At 41.7% G+C, this 16,860-nt stretch overlaps 1 protein-coding gene across 6 annotated transcripts in view; it reads left to right on the top strand.

Annotated features, from left to right (window-relative positions):
- The window catches only part of RARB (retinoic acid receptor beta), a 325,201-nt gene that overhangs the window by 276,552 nt on the left and 31,789 nt on the right, over window positions 1-16,860 (top strand). For all 6 annotated transcript variants that reach the window (XM_061997204.1, XM_061997205.1, XM_061997207.1 and 3 more), the window contains one exon: window positions 1,375-1,516. In XM_061997204.1, the coding sequence (XP_061853188.1) occupies window positions 1,375-1,516 (142 nt within the window). The remainder of the gene's footprint in view (window positions 1-1,374; window positions 1,517-16,860) is intronic.

Raw genomic sequence — 16,860 nt, 5'->3', positions numbered from 1 at the left:
AACATTAGCATGTATAGCATGTCGGGTGTGCAAGGAATTTATGACCAGCCCCTACTGACTCTGCCTGTCCTACCACTCCCTGATCATATGGCCAGAAACTCTCCCAGTTAACTCTGAATAATAGGGTTTTTGGCTTTTGAACTACTTGCCTATCTCAGTGAGCGCTTCTAGGAGAGCAAATTTTGTAGCTTACAGTGATTACATCTTTGACAAATGCATTGTGGGCACAGAGCTATTATCTGCAGCATCAAGTTTACTGCCTTCCTGAAGGGTGTAAACATGTGGCTGGTTGAAGACTTTTAACCTCTCAAGCCCTCCAACAAATATTAAATTGCTAACTATTCTTCCATAATGCTATGGTGTTGACTGAAATGTGACCCTAGTGCTTGCTGAAATGATTTTCAAAATCTGAGTGAGAAGGTTAAATAGTGCTGTCAAAGTTCCAAATGTCCATTGCAAAAATACTCTAGCTGAATATCTGTGGGCTGGGCTCTAAAATGCTTAAAGTAATCCTCTTTTTTTTTTTTTTTTAACCCTTCATTATTAAATGATATTATCTAAAGCTTGGGTTTTAATGCAGATAAAGAAATTAACTTGATTTTTGCCTTTTTCTGTGCCTGCTAACCTTACCATTTATGGCTGGTTTTCTCTTACTAGCTGAAGGAGGAATCCAGTCAAATGGTGTTCCTTAAGTACAAACCAGATTGCTAGTTCTTTTTCTGTTCAAGATTGTTGTAATTACTTTATTATTTTCACAGCTGTATCTAAATGAGAAAAAAATGCTGTAATTGGCAACTTTTACAAGTTCACAACTCAATAACCTGATGCTGGAACTCTTCCACCTGCAGAAGCCTCATTAATTGCTGCAGGAGTTCCAGCAGCTAAGGGACCTGGGTTTCGAATTATTTCTCTTTTTACGTGCAGCCTTTGAACTAGAGAATCTCTGCAGTAACAAAAATAGATGGGACCTTTAGGCTGAGAGAAACTGTTGGTTGTTGGATCAGTGTTTGACTTCCAAGCGGATCTGTTAGGCAGGCTGTTATTTACCGAACTCATTACTACATCCATAAGCCCAAACCACTTTTATTGGACTTTCTTGTAAAATCTAGGACTTCATTTCATGAATGCTCTTATTAGTTCTAGTTTTGTTTATTTTGGCCTTAAGTTGCATCATTTAATTAGCTTTTATTTAAGAGATGAGTCCTACGCTGCAAGAAAAAGTACTAAATTATAATAAGACCAAGTCTTTAAAGATGCCATACTCCAGCCATAACTTTGAATTTATTTTGTTATTTTAAAGCAACGTTAGTGCCTGTCTCTAAGGGTTATGGGAAGCTCGAAAGTTTATTTGATTTCTTTTTCTCTTGATTTCAGGGCTTTTTCCGCAGGAGTATCCAGAAGAACATGGTTTACACATGTCACAGAGATAAAAACTGTGTTATCAATAAAGTTACCAGAAACCGCTGCCAGTACTGCAGACTACAGAAGTGCTTTGAAGTGGGAATGTCCAAAGAGTGTAAGTTGCCTTCAAAACCAGTTTGTTGTTTGTCATATCCTACGTATATGTGGCAGTCCCAAGGGAGAAAAAATACTGTGCTATTGTGTGATTGAAGCCAGCATCTACATTCACGTGCAGAGAAAGGAATATGAATCTTGCATGCAACTTCAAGCCTGTACTTGACAAACTTCTGAGTCCTGAACTTTGCAACCTAAATGCCTTCAGTTAAGAACTTTCAGTGCAACAATCTGCCTGTACTGCATGGCCACCCTTTGAGGCTATGAGAATGGCCAAGTGGGTAATTTTGCCTAATTTTCTAAAAGAACAAACCCACAGCTACTTGCTTTAAGACTGGATTATCTTACATCTGCTCTAGAAACAGTTTCATTGGGCAAGGGAGAAAGTGGAACAGCAATGCCTTCTTAAGCTCACTTGCTGTCTGCCCTCTGCCCTGCAGACTCATGGCTTTGCTGGGCTGGATGTTGACCCAGGCTGCCATTTCACAAGGGCTTCCTGCTGGTGTTGTGCAGCCAGCAGCAGCCCTCTTCAGCCTTACACCTACTCCCTCATGCCTATGCAGAAGCTTCTGCCAGAGGGTCTTCTTTTAACAGTAGCATCAGTTTGTGTTGTTTTACAAAACTGACCGTACAATGACCTTGGGTCTTCTGTTCTTACCGGTTGGAGCCTCAGGTGAAACAAGATGGAAAATCATCTTCTAAACCTGCAAAGCCAGTACACCTGACTATGTAAAAGTGCTGCCAAGTGTACAAAAATCCCAAAGAATTCTCCTCTCCTTTTTTATAAATCCCTGTTTTGCCCTTTGACTGTATATTTAAAAATATTTAAGTAGAAATTTGTGATTTTTTTTTCTGGTTTATTGTTGTATCTGTCAAGCATTAGAATTTAGCTAAAAAAGCTAAAATTGTCAAGACGCTCTGAGGTAACTTTCTCATTTTTGATTGGAGTAATTGCAGTAGCAAAAAAAGTCTTTGGATGAGCATTCTTATCTCTATGAATGATACTCCTGATTTTCATAGCTCAATTCCAATAATAAACACTACAGTGTGTGTAAGAGAGAGGGGAAAAAAAGACCAAGCATGATTTTTTAACTTTAATTTACTCACAAGAGTTTCCTTAGAGAAACATTAAGACCATAGAAAAAAAATTGTCACTGTGAGACATTTGTGACTGAACTGTGACTTAAACCAGTTTGTGTCCTCAGCATTTCTCTTCCTGGGTTGCGTTGGACTTAACAGTAGTTACCTTCTCTGTATTTGGACTGGAGCCGAAGCGATTCCAAAGTCACGCTGGTCCCTCCTGGTTGCATCCACCCTCTCCTTCCTTTCCTCTCAGAAGAAGAGTATTGAGGAGAAAAGGAAGAACTGGATACAACTTTAGGAACACTTTGCAGTGTTTCCAAATCCTTTTCATGGAAATCTGAAATTGTGTTATTGAAAGTGGCCAATATCAAGTTTCAGGCAACTGGGGGAGGAGGTCTTAGGATTTCCACTTTTTCACGGTCTTTGTTGAGTTTCTAGTTTTCTCATGTCTGAAGTGCATTTATCTATAATTATGTATTGATTTACTGGAGTGGAGACCATGAGGAGAGTAAAGGAGAAGGCAAGCTAAATACAAAGATGCACAAAGATGTAATATTGAATGAGGAAAATTTTGTTGATAGATATTTGACCACATATACATCTCTGCATGTGAAGTTTTTTACTTAATAAAAACAGTATGATGCAGTTTAGGAGAGACGAAAAAACACCTTTCTCACCTGAGGGCTTGTTGGTCTTGAATTCTTAAGGATTTTATTGCTGACGTGAAGTAGTAATCTTATTAAATGCTGTAACATCACATCACAGTAGGCTTTGGAAATATCAGCAGTATTTTCTGAAATGCTAACCAAAGTTACTTAGGGTAAACTGTAAAGACTTACTGCCTTTTAGGTGATGGATTGTTTGCTCCCGTAGGGTAGCTGGAGCTTTGCCAGGAAGATTTAAGATTTTGCTCTGCCTATTTCCTTGGGTGAGCTGAATTAAATTGCCCTTTGGCAGTTGCCTTTATCTCAAACCACTACAGGCACTGAAAGGAGGATAGCAGGTTGGAGGGGGAACAGAGGATACTGGGAAGAAGTGAGGGATGTCCTCTGGCTGCATTTCTGTCGAAGGCATTTGCAAAGGAATAGAGAAATTATTTTAAATGTCATCAGTTTGAGTGAAGTGTGCCTTTTCTTTTGGGTTTAAGAACTGATTCTGAAGTTACTGCATGTTATCCCTTCATAAATAGGAGCTTTTCATTTCTGAAGAGTTTTGTAAAACTTTTTTTTTATCTGACCTTCTTTCATACACATCTCCAGGTTTCAACTCCATGTCTTCAGAAGTTTATGTAAACAAAGGCACATTTGTCAGGAGGCTTCTCAGTACCTATTCACATTTTGGTTTTCTGTCTTCTTACAGTTCTGTTGCCTTGTAACGTGAAAGCCATGAACAAAGGACAGAAAGAGTATCAGAGAAATCTCGTAGGGAAACAAGCTTACAGTGCTCAAACCAGTCTTAAATGGGGGAAGCAGTCTTGCTGAGCAGCTCCAAATAGGAACCCCAAGGTCTGTTCCCAAGAGCTAAGGAGGAGTAAATGCAGAATTTCAGTATACAGAATAATCCAGTGTCCCGTGTTTATTTGCTCTGCCTTTAAAGGGCATGCAAAAGTATTTGCAAATGCAACTTAATGACCATTACATAGAAGCATCAGAGATGAGATGGGAACTGCCTGTCTAGCCAGTCTGATAAGTAAGGTTTTAAGCATGGAGGTACAGTGTTTTGCAAGAAAAGAAGTAATGAGCATGTCTTGTATGCTTTTGTCTTGTCTTAGAGAACGAAGTGAGATGATGAAAGAATGCAACAAATTTGCATTTCTTTATAGATTGTTTTGTTCATGTAGGAGAAAAAAGACCCCATGTTACTCCCCAGATCTGATCAAGAGAGGTCAATAACAAGACTGCCTCCAGGGCAGGAGTGAAGCTATTTGCCTTGTGATAGTATCTGCAAGACCCACTGAAACTGGATCCCACTAGTGTAGGGACTCTTTCATTGTGCAGTCAACAGTTGCAAAAAGTTTGTGCTCCAGATAGACAAGACAAAGGGTGTGAGAGGAAATGACTTAGTGATGACTGTCTTATCATCCTACAACAGGGCAAAACACAGCTTGAAATAAAGCCCTGCTGTCTTTCATCAGATCCCTTTCCTTCAGGAACTGCTGAGCTTGTGCCCCTGCAACCTGAGCAGCATCTCTCAATGTAACAGCCTGGAGCCAGTCACTCCACCAGCACTTTGGGGTTTGTTGTATGGCTGTTCCATGCCAGTTCCTGCATGGGTGCTCAGGAGTGTTCAGCTGCAGCTGAAGCTCTTATCACCACTCCAAGCCATTTCTATCCTTCTTATACTTCTAGCCTTTAAATTTTTTTAATTAACATGGAGAGACAGATGGTGATCATACAGGTTTCTTTTTTTGCTGCTGCTGAAATCAGAAGGCTACTAAGACTGACAGTGCCTCATTATATGATGAAGAGCCTTAGGAAACTAACCTTTGCCCTTCTATAACGTGATCTTGAAACTGCTGTTGAAGCTCCATCCCTGGCCTGACCCCAGGTGTCAGCCAGAAGCACACTGTTGCCTGGATGCACGGACCTCATCCTCAGGAGCTGGCAGAGGGGTCAGACATTCTGCACTGCCTCCCGCGATTAGGGGAGCCCGTGGGAAGCTGAAGCTGGGCACAGCTCTCCAACAATAATGGGCTCTTTCAAGCAGGATGCTGGAACGTATGCTTTCAAAGGTGAAGCCTGCTCTTAAAGAAAACCCAAACTGGATTTAGTGCAGCATACAAGTGGGGATAAAATGGAGCTTCCTTCTGCCCTAACTGCTTAGCCCAACAGCCCTCCAATTTCCATCCTCTTCTGTAAAATTTGCAGTCTGCAAGGATTGTCACTATGCTTGATAATGTTTGGAGACCACCTCAGCCACCCAGCCCACGTACTGGGGTGTACAGTATGATGCAGAGAAGCCCTTCATACTGGCATAAACCTCACCTGCAGTAAGCTTGAGTAGAGCAAAATTGTGTTTACAAAGGCACGGAATTACTGTTCCAGGTTGCTTCAGTGCACTGAAGCAATGTTCAGATTTGTAAATCTGCTTACAATTAACCTCCCTGGAGGGAGCAAAGGAGGAAGGGAGGGAATGCAGAGGAATTACCATGAAGTGGAGAGAATCCAGTTTTTGTGCTCCATACTTTTTTTTTTATTTTTCAAATTTGCACAGAAATGTCTGTTACTCTGTCACAGACTTCAAAGTCTTACAATATTTAAATGTTCATGCGTCTCAGAACATATGATTACACTCTGCTGCTGAAGAATAGAATGAATTGATTTATTATTTCAGTTCTGGTTTAAATTGGCAACCAGGAAGCATCGGCTTGAACAACTGGCATATTTGTGTTTTTTATTTTAGATTTCTGTTTCATTTCCTTTCAGAGTCCTTAGTGAAGCGCAATTCCATCTCCAGGGAGTGGCTAAGCAGAGGGCTAGTCTGACGTAATTTTAAACTGAATTAATTAGAATGCATGAAATATCTTTTTAGGTGCTTTTTCTCAGAACTGAAGTGGAGCTTTGTTCTTTTTAGCCAACAGAAGGCACTGGATTTGAGAACCATTTCTGCTTTGCTACAGGCTAGATTTTTAACTAGGTGCCTAAATATCACACGGTGGCTGGGGGCTTTTTAGAAAATTCCAGCACAGTTGCCTTGCCTGCTGAGTTGCTTTGCTTTCTCGAGAGGCAGGAGCTAAATATCAGAGTGGAAACCACAAACCCCTGAATTCCGTTCTGGGACTAATTCCTCTCTTTCAACACCACAGGCAGATGAGACTAACTTCCCTATCTTAAGAGGTAAAAAGGATACGTCTTTTTTGCAAAGACTGAGACACCTTGTATTGTAAGTGCTTTGAAGGTGAAAGACATAAACTGTGAAAATACCAATGAAATTAAAAAATGGAGTATATAGATAATGGGGAAACCATGCCCAAGCCATACAGATCACAGTTTGGTTTATTCATTAAGGTTGGATTAGGTTGAGTTTTGAGGGATTTTTTTCAGTTGCTGATCAGATAAGAACGCTTGAATTCCTTCTTTTCAGGCTGAGAAATTTGGAACTCTTAAAAGTTAATGCCAAATGCTCAGTATCACTGATGGGAGATTTTCTTGTTTTTTTCCAAAGAGAGAAGCAAAGCCAATGTGAGGGATCTTCCTGCTACAAAAACCACAGTGCTCTAGTGTCACTCTGTTCTCTGCCAGAGATAAAGCACACTTTGTTATGCTGGGTATCCGAAGATGATTTATATACAATTAAAATTCTCTTGTAGAGGACTGGGTTCTACTTGTTGCACATTGTTTCCCATGGTTAAACAAGCCTCTTGCTTTTCCCATCAGTTTCATGTCTTCAAAGAAGCAGATCTGCTTTTCTTTTCTCCTTTTGGGGTCTGCTTCTTTTCTGGTTTAGTCTTTTCCTCCTGATTTTGCATAGCTTTCACTTGCCAGCTTTAATGTTTAAAGGAGCAACTTAGATTGAACGTTATTATTCATAATTTACTCTATGTTCTGTGAAGATGGTTATGTAATAGCAATAATTGCATCAACTCACCTAATGAGCTTTCCCTCCAGTGCCATGTACAGCAGATTAATAGCCCATGAATTCATTTGCAGCTCATTGCGTTTCAGAAAAGTATTTCAGGCAGCAATTAATAAACTGCTAAAGAAAATAACATAAAAAATTATTTTTTTTTATTATGTTAACTCTCCAGCTGAACAATTTATTGGCACCTTTCATGATGTGGCTAAGTAAATTCTCTTGTAATTTCTCAAGCGGAGCGTGATTAGTGAACCCTCCTCAACTCAGGACTATTTGGTAATTGGTCTGATCTTTATATCCGAAAACATTAGGGAAAAGTATGAATAGTGTCCTAAGGTTCTCCTTTTCTTTCTGTTCGTTGCCTTTCAGGCATTACACAAATAGCTGTAAGTTTAAACCATAACACACTAGTTGCTGCAAATTTTTTCCCCCCTTTCTTGCATAGAAAACCCCTAATTGTGTAAGCTAGAATTGAAGACCCTGGCCAAGAAACAACCCCTGGCACTGTTCTGTGCTGCTTGTTGTCAGCTCCAGTGTCCTGTACCTCCCAAGTGGTGGGACTGAGCCCAAGGCAGGGACCTAGGGAGGGTCAAGGGGTGATGCTGCCCTGCAGGAAGATAAACCAGGGGTCGAGTGTCACTGGGAAGAGAGATGGCTTGATAAAGACAGGGAGAGGGCAGGGGAATGGACTGATTAAACCTGAGGAGAGAAGAGCAGCAGTGAGAAGCCAGGGTGCAGCTGGGGAATTGTCTAGGACAAGGAGGGGAGACACCTTTGACTGTGGTCACTCTTGCCAGGCTGCCCTAGACTTACTCTTTCTGTCCTTTTTTTTTTTTTAATCTTTTAAAGTTTCTGATGTTTTACATAGTTTATTGTTAAAAAAACAAGTTATCTCTCTTGTTCACCTTCATCCAAAGAAGCACTAGGCCTTAACTTGTTTTTAAAAGTAGTAAAATGTATATATATTTTAAAACCTTTTCCCCCATTTTGGGCTCTTGAGGACTGAGTAAGCATAAAGGGAATTCCTTCAATAAGCTCATACAGAGATTGATTACGTGTCCTCAGCTGGAAGTTACATTAAGACTTATTCACTAAGGTATAGCTACCGTGGTGAACTTTTCATCGCTCTCCGCTGTCTCTATGACAACACGGATCCTGGCAGAAGTTACCAGGGCTCGTGTGCTCTCTGCAGCCTTTGTCTGCATCCATTAATCCTAGTCCTCCATGACTGCAAATATGTGCCTTTCTTACGTTTTTGCTTAACAAGGTGTTTTATTAAAGTTGCGACACTTCCAAAGTTGTTGTGCAAGTCATTTGTGCTGCAGTACCCCACTGCGCTCTGAAAGAGATGTGCTCTAAGAAATGAATGTGTCAAATAGCTATTAGTGGACTTTCTGAAAGACTCTTGATCTTGTCTGGTGGAAGTAATTCAGCAGAGAGGCACAGAATCCTAGTACAAGTGACTATGGGTGAAACCTGGAGATTGCTAGAGGCACTGAAAAATCTAACGCACGTACAGTCTCATTTCTACTCACAGCTGCCTCACGCTCTGAAGAAGCACATGTTACTGTTCAGTGGCTCTAGCAAAGACCTCAGATGTATTTGAACTCTTTCTTGTTCTGAGGAAGCACATTTCCTCAGAACCTATGGAGTACCTAGCGCCTGTCTGTTGATGCTATCAGCTCAGGTTTCTGCGGCAGTCCTGCCACATGGCACCTACTCCAGAGGTCGGTCTCTTCTGTGAGGACAATTAGTGACACTGACACAGGTAGAACTTCCCATTTTTTTCATTTCACACCTTTTGGGGCTTTTTGGGGCGCATAGTCTACTTTCTTCAGTCAGTTTCCCAGCAAAAGGCATTTTGTGTGGGTATCTCTTAGGAGATGGATCTGATTGGTTCTGTGGTATTTTTCTGTTATTTCATGTCCCCCACTTTGGATTTGGGGTGTCTGTGAAGGAGTTACAGCATCATTCTGGATCATACATATAAAGACACTGGCTTGGTACGTTCATGTTGCTATTGCAGGTAGCCTTTACCTCTTGAGTTTAGTATATCAGCTGCTTTCACAACAGGAAAAACCCTGAGTTATCCTTTCTGCCTTGTGCTGTTGCTGGGCACTGCTGCTGTAAGAGCAGATGGGAGCTCTGGAGGTAGCCTGTCCCTGCCTGGTCCATGCACTCTGAAGCACGGCGCTGAGGCCAGACTTGCTTGGTCATGCAGACATAACTGCCGAGACCCCAATCCCATGACCTCAAAAGCTTTGTTTCAGAGCTTCCATTCTTCCTTTATACACTCAGTTCACTGCTTCATATTCCTCATTCGGACCATTTTCTTGGGCACTTTTGATCCATCTTTCTCATAATTGCCATTGCGCCATGTGGGTTGTGCTTTCCATGCTGGCACCATATGGTTTCTCTGCTACCTCTTTTTTTTTTTTCCTCCCCGTGAATGCTTTTTTTAATTTATTTATTTTGGAGGGCTGAATCTGAAGGATAGAGAAATGCTGATGAGATAAATATCAGTCTGGGAACAAGCAAATTGCCAGTGTCCTGAGTCTTGAATCTAAACATGGCTTATTTGGTTGTCAAGCCAACCTGAAAATGTTATCTACAGTAGCCAAGGTTCATGAGAAATGCAGTAAATTGTTCCCAAGAGTTCTGGGAAGTCTGAACTCCAGCAATCTGAATGTGCCTGAAAGACTCAGTATCAGAGGAGATGTGTATTTGGTCCTTCCCTGGAGAAGAAGCATATGTGAGAATGTGTACGTCTTCCTGATGCTTTATAACTGCAAACTTCTTTGTTTTCTTGGCTTTACTGGAGATAGTCTTGCATAGGATAGGATTGGCTCTGTGGAAGGCAAAGAAACAAAGCTCATGCTGGCCTCTCCGTGGAGAGCAGCTACAGTGCTGATGGTGTGGAAGACAGAAAGCAGGTGCTCAGAAACCAGTAAACTCTCAAAGACAATTTAGGAAGATCTACATAGGTAGATGAGGCCATGGATTTCCCTCTGCTGCTGTCAGGCTCTTAGGGCTTGCTTTCATCCGCCGTATGAATTGGTATAGCAGAGGGAGTTTCCCATTGCTGTGCCTGCGATAAGCCGGCTGACACGTTGCAGCTCCTCCTGCTGGGATGCTGGCTCTGGGACTGTGCTCCAAAAATAGCCTCAATTTGTTTTTAGTTTGACTTGGTATCGTAGGCTCAATTTAAAAAACAGTTAGTCTCCAGTTCTTCAGTGCTGGCATGGAAAGTGTGCAGGATTTTTTAAAGATAGATGGCTTATAAGCAGTAGAAATAACATGCTTTCTGTCTTACCTTAAATAACTCTTCAGGGTTAATACTAACAAAATGGAAAAGAAGGGTCATAAAGCACTGGGATTATTTATTTCCCTTGGCCCAAAGTGACCACAAACAATTTTGCCCCATCTCACCTTACTTCAGTACTTGTTTGCATGCTTGCATGTTTCTGAAAGCTCTTGAATTTTTAAACCTAGCTCTTTTGAAAAGTCTGTCAGTCAGACGACAGCTCCGAAAACTGACTTTAACAAGTTGTAGCTTAAAGCCCTACAGGCAGTGCCTGCGGCTGATAGGCATTTAATCAGCTGTGGGATCGTTTCTCAGTGCCATGCGTCCATAACCAGTTGCTTATTGTCGATATAAATGGAGTTAGTAGGTAGATGTGTGGAAATTATGTGACTCTTGCAGACGTTTACCTGAATTTCAGAGTTAAAACTAAGTGGAATCTTTCTTTCCCCTGGCAAAAAGTGCCACAGAAAGCAAACATGCTTTTAGTTGGATTACAGGCATGGTTAGTCATCTGACAGACAGTTTTAATGGAGTCAGAAAGACATGCTGGGGAAACATGCTGACCTACTTTTCCTTCTTTCGTTCTTTCTTTTTTTAAACTTATAAGCCACTGAAATGTTAATTTTAAAAGTCCCCATAAAGTGGGATTTTGCTGACAGAGCTCATTTTGTAATTAATTTATTCACACTTCTGCTTGGAGTGGGATAGATCATACTGGTAACTGAATTTCATCAGGCTGTTTTTGTTTCTGTTAGGAAATTGGGTTACATGTGAGAAATCTGTGTTCTTCCCCCTTTCCAGGACAAAGCAATCGGCTTCAGGTTAATGAATGATTTAAGTCCAATCCTCCAAGGGCAGACTTTACAAACCATTTAAAATGACAGGCTAACAAAGCACATTACATTTGTATCATTTTCAACACATTATATTTTAAAACATTTTTGTCTTTAAACCTACTGGAAGAGAGATTACCAGCAGATAGCGTCATGCATTTTGCATTTGGGATTGGTTTTTCCCATGTTAAGTAGGTCGATACTCCACTGTCAGTGTTTTCTTGGAGGCAGAACTCGATGTATTTAAACCTGAGAAACACTTAACCTGAAAAGAAAGCATTAAATTAAATGGGAAAACTTAGCAGTGTGGGTGGATTAAAACATCACAAACAGAAATACTGTACGGAATGACACTGGAAGATAAGGGAAGGCTTTTTAGAACTGCTGCAGGCATGACCACACGCTGTCCTTCAGCAGTGGGCACACGTGCAGTTTATCAAATGGCTCAAGAGTGCCAGGTTAATGCCTCTCTGGCAGAGACGTGTGCTTTACTGCCTTGGCAGCAACAGGTAGTTTGGTGAAGAGGTCACTGTGAGGTTGAAGGAGCGGGAGAGGTCATTGTTCCTTGACTCACTGGTCAATCCAGAAACATTGTTTTCACCTGCTCTGTCTCCTCCTGTTTCCATCATTAGCTGGTTTCCTGCTGTCAGTCAGCCCTGGTGCAAAGGATGCTGCTGCAAATCCATTGCTTCTTCCCATCTCTCCTGAAAAAAAGTTCCCATTTTCTTGTTTTTATTTTAACTCTCAACTATCCGATTACAATCTGTGTTAGGGAAATTGTAACACAGCGTAAGAGAGGTGAAAAAAAATGGAAATTGCCAGGAATTGAGGAGTTTATGGGGAGTAGCATTACATTTCAAACAACCTACAAGTTGTGTGTGCTCTTAACAAAGCACAGTATGTTTACTTGCTTTCATGTGTTGTGCACCTCTAGAGGACGTCCCAGTGGCAGAGTAAAGATTGACATTTATTTTTTTATCATTTTAAAAATGAAGTAGAAAATGCTTAATTTGACTAATACATGAGAGTTTTCTCTGTATCTCAAGATGACTGAAATTGGTATTGCGTGGGTTTTAGACATTTCGTAATCAAGAGGCATCAGTACAGGAGACATCAGCCCAGGAAAGCAAATCATCAGTAAATTAACATCCCATGTGATAACCTGCTATACTTTGTGTGTTCAGCATCACTGACTGCACCGTAGCTGTGTAAGCTGCTCCTTCCATACAAGGACTGTCTTCCCCCTGGGTTTCTTGCCATAGTGGTTCTTCTAGGTGACCCATTAGACAGTTTGTTTTGACTCTAGTGGAGAGACAACTAAGAAGAGCCACTCAAAGAAGTGTCACTTCTTACATTTTATCAAGGTAGGTTTATTTCTGATACAGAACAATCACTGATACTGGAAGAAGGAGCATTAGGTTTAGTGAAACTTGAGTTGCTCTCTGGCAGTATTGATCTGCCTCTCTTGAGCAATCCAGGGGTCTTGTGTTTCAAATTGGATGTCTCATGAAGACGGATGTAGAAGTACAGAGCTTTACATTTGGTCTGGTAGCCCCTGTTGTACAGTGCCACACCACCTGGTTATGCCATTGAGGAGCTCAGGGATCAAACCTTTATGGTTGAGATCACTGAAAGAAGTCACATGGAGAACTGTTAGTTCATTAAGAGCCTTCTGACAGCATTTTTCTTCAAGGAGATTTGCCCCTTCCTCTAATTTGGAAGAGAACCTCAATGCATACTTTTAAAAATTTCTCTCTGGATGCCTCTTCAGGTGAACACTGCTACTAAATCAGAACATCCAGAAAATTATTTTAAATTGGAAGAGAGTGCAAATAATAATATAAAAGAGGACAAATAAAAGCAAGAGGATAGTTGTTAAGAAGTCTTTATTATATTCAACCCTTTCCCATAACAAAGTGAAAAGTAAACAAGGAGTGAAGAGAATGAAGAGAGAGATTTGATTCCTTTCATTCTGCAAAGAACTGTGGTGAGTAGGTCAAAAGAGCTTCTCTTCCCCCTCTACTCTGCCCTTGTGAGACCTTATCTGGAATACTGCGTCCAGTTTTGGGCTCCTCAGTACAAGAAGGACAGGGAGCTGCTGGAGAGAGTTCAGCGTAGGGCCACCAATATGATGTAGTGGAGCATCTCCCTTATGATGGAAGGCTGAGGGAGCTGGGGCTCTTCAGCTTGGAGAAGAGGAGACTGAGGGGTGACCTCATTAATGTTTACAAATATGTAAAGGGTGGGTGTCAGGAGGATGGAGTCAAGCTCTTCTCAATGATGTCCAGTGATAGGACAAGAGGCAACTGGTAAAAGCTGGAACATAAGATGTTCCAAAGAAATACAAGGAAGAATTTCTTCACTGTGAGGGTGAGGGTGCACTGGAACAGGCTGCCCAGATGGATTATGCAGTCTCCTTCTCTGTAGACGTTCAGACCCCACCTGGACGAGTTCCTGTGTGACCTACTCTAGGTGGTACTGCTCTGGCAGGGGGATTGGACTAGATGATCATTCAAGGTCCCTTCCAACCCTTAAGATTCTGTCATTCTGTAAATCCTGCTTATCTGAAAGAGAGTGACGAAGTCTTTTCTTTACAATTTTTCCTGTTGTTTTCTAGGTCAATTGCAGCTTTTTCACACTTATTAGGAACATCTTTCCTACTAGAATTTAATCACTGCAAGCTTGAATAAACATACATAAACCACCTAGACACATCATCTGCCTCCCATGGGATATTCAGTATTAAGCCCCATGAGTTTTGGGGTCTTCTTTCTTGGCTGGGGGGACAAGGTGGGGAGATAACCCTATGGTAAATGGGCTTTGCAGTAATGGAGGAAGAACATTTAAAAATATTCTCTAGAAACCAGAGTGTGGGAAGAATAAGGCAATTAAGAGGAATCACTAGATATCCTGTCTTAACAGTTTATTATATATATTTCTAATGAGTATTTAATCTCTAATGCTGTGTGATGGATTAGAAAAGAGGGGGGAGTCAGGCCTCTTTCTGTGCATACTTTTATGTTTCCCCTTCATTGCACATTTTCTCTGGGCAGATTGTTTAACTTGAGCTGGTTGGAGGTGTTAAAGCACAACAGCTTCACTGAAAAATAACGCTGGTTGAATCCCAACATGCAGAGTTGCCAGCATCGTTTTGTTTTGAGATTTGCAGAATCGCAGGATAAGTAATGAGTGGGGTTTGGAAGGATCCTTGTTGGTTCCTGCCCTCCATGCTGTGTGTCCCAGGCCCTGTCAGACTTGCCTGCACTGTGTCTGCCATGTGGCCTGGGGCTGTGGGACAGTCTTGCAGCTAGCTGGGGAGGTGGATGTTTGTCAGCTCTTTCAGGAGCTGAATAAAGCTCTGCTTTTGGAAATCCGAGCTTTCAGACACTGCTTCCCGTGGGCATTGTAGCCCAGGAACAATATCCTGAGGACCTCATAAAAAGCCTTCTGTAAGCGTGTCTTGCATCAGGCACCTGCCACAGTCTTGGAGAAACCATCCTAGCTGGAATGAGGTACTGAACATGTGTAATGAGTTCAGTGCCCAATCGTACACTATCGAAGGACATGGAGGGCTTGTCATCAGCAGCAATGAGATAAAATGTGAGTAGAAACCACCACTAATGCCAGTTAATCCTATGCTGTGTTGTCATTTGTCAAGTCAGCTAAGGTCTACCACCCTCATTTATTTAAGGACCAGATGTGTGTTGAGTTCAGACTCCTTGTCCAGCCTTTGGCTTCCATTTCAGACGTCATCTCATGTCCAAGTTGCATCCTTTGTTTTCATAGAGAAGTCTGGGAAAACTAGGTCGGTTTATCCAAGTAGAAGTTATTATTTTATTGAGTTAACTCTGTGATGACCTGCTGCCTGTTTGCCTTCTCAAAATGAACTCCTATGTGTGTAGTGTGTATTGCACTGGGAGTTGCGGAGGCCTCAGTAATCACTTTGATTTCAAATCAGTAATAAAAAGACTGCTTTTTTTTAGTATCTTGCTGTTTCCTGGAAAAAAAGTGTGTGTCTGCTTTATTCCTTGTATGATCACTATATCAGGATGGTCTAGTGTGCTGTGAAAAAGCTTAATCCAAAAAGGTTATGTGCTAGCTTTACTGGGAATATTTAAAAGATCTTATGGAGGAATCAGGATTTGGTGCTGCTTGACCTTGTCTGACAGAATTAATCTCTTTAAGCCAGTCCTGTAGTTACTAGCATGCCTTCTTTTTTTAAATAATCTGGTCCAGTTACTCCTGTTACTTCAGAACTTAAGTCCCAGACAAGAAAGCAATTTTTTTTCTAAATGAAGGAGTAGTTGGAACGTATTTTAAAGAACTTCTTTGGCATTGTACATAAAAGATAAAATATATCAAAATAGACAGTTGGATAATTAGGTGCAGGCTTGTGGAGTGATTCATGTCATAACATGAGTGCTGAAACAGCTGAGGCTGCTGCAGGTGTGTTAAGGGAATTCTACCCCTTAACGCCGTGATGCTTCTGTCGCTACATAAAGCAGGAGTACAGATGTCCAGAGAGCCTGCGTTGGCACATGAAAAGCAGTATTTGTGTGTGTGAATTATGGATGCAGCAGTGTTTATTAAGCAGACAAGCAACTGTCTTTGTCTCCCAGGCACTTTTTGCTTTGAAGAGTTGCATTGAAGCCTGCTGCTATCCCAGGCGTGGAGATCCCAAGCACCAGTTGGGGCTTCGCCTGCTGCAGGGTCAGCCCCGCTGGCGCTCTATACCGAGTTATGCCATGCACAGGCAGAAAGGGGTGCCTGCGGGAAGAAAAACCTGGGAGGCAGAGGCACTTCACGTGCCTCAGCTTACCAGTGTAGCCTTTCAGGGTGAGGGATGGTGAGATGCTAAAGCAAAAAGTGAACAGACTTGTTTGCCTGTGTTAGCAGCCAGCTTCAGTGGGGCTTTAATAGGAGTCCTGGGGCATTGCTGGCCCAGCCTTCCCAGAGCCTGCTGGCTGGCTCGGCTTGGCATTCCCAAAATCCTGCGGATGGAAAGAAAAATATGTCCTCTGACCTCACTCTTTTCTTTTTCGTTAGGTTACAGTTTGGGGGGGGGTGGGGGGTGGAAAAAGGACAATGTAATCTTTAAAAACAAAAAGGTACCACCCCAACAACAAATTTTCAGACTGTTTATTCCAGTTGCTTAGCTTTTGGGAAGGGAGAGGAAGCAAACGGCACACTAAAGTGCAGTTGGATGCAGTAACATCATTTCAGCACGTTATTTTACCATTTGATAAAACCATACTTTATTAATACAGCAAAATAAATTTACCAATGGGCACTATTAATCTAAACATCAGACCTAGCTGCAGAACAAGCACACAGGCAGGTGCAGAGGTATGCCCACCACCTGCGCTGGGCCACACATTGATGTGAAGCTTAAACAATAAATGTTTTGGCTGGTCTTCCAGTGATTTTAGGTCCACCTGGTGAAATAATACAGTTCTTCCCTTCTATTACTGCCAGGCCACCTTTTCTGGTGGAGCAGATCATTGGGCGGCAGCTCCAGCCAAGCCAAGTGGGCAGCCTGGACAGGGAGGT

The sequence above is a fragment of the Colius striatus genome, chromosome 5, assembly GCF_028858725.1.
Source record: "Colius striatus isolate bColStr4 chromosome 5, bColStr4.1.hap1, whole genome shotgun sequence".
NCBI classification, from domain to species: Eukaryota; Metazoa; Chordata; class Aves; order Coliiformes; family Coliidae; genus Colius; species Colius striatus.
Note: the sequence above shows the minus strand (reverse complement) of the source record. Positions and strands in the feature narration are given on the sequence as shown.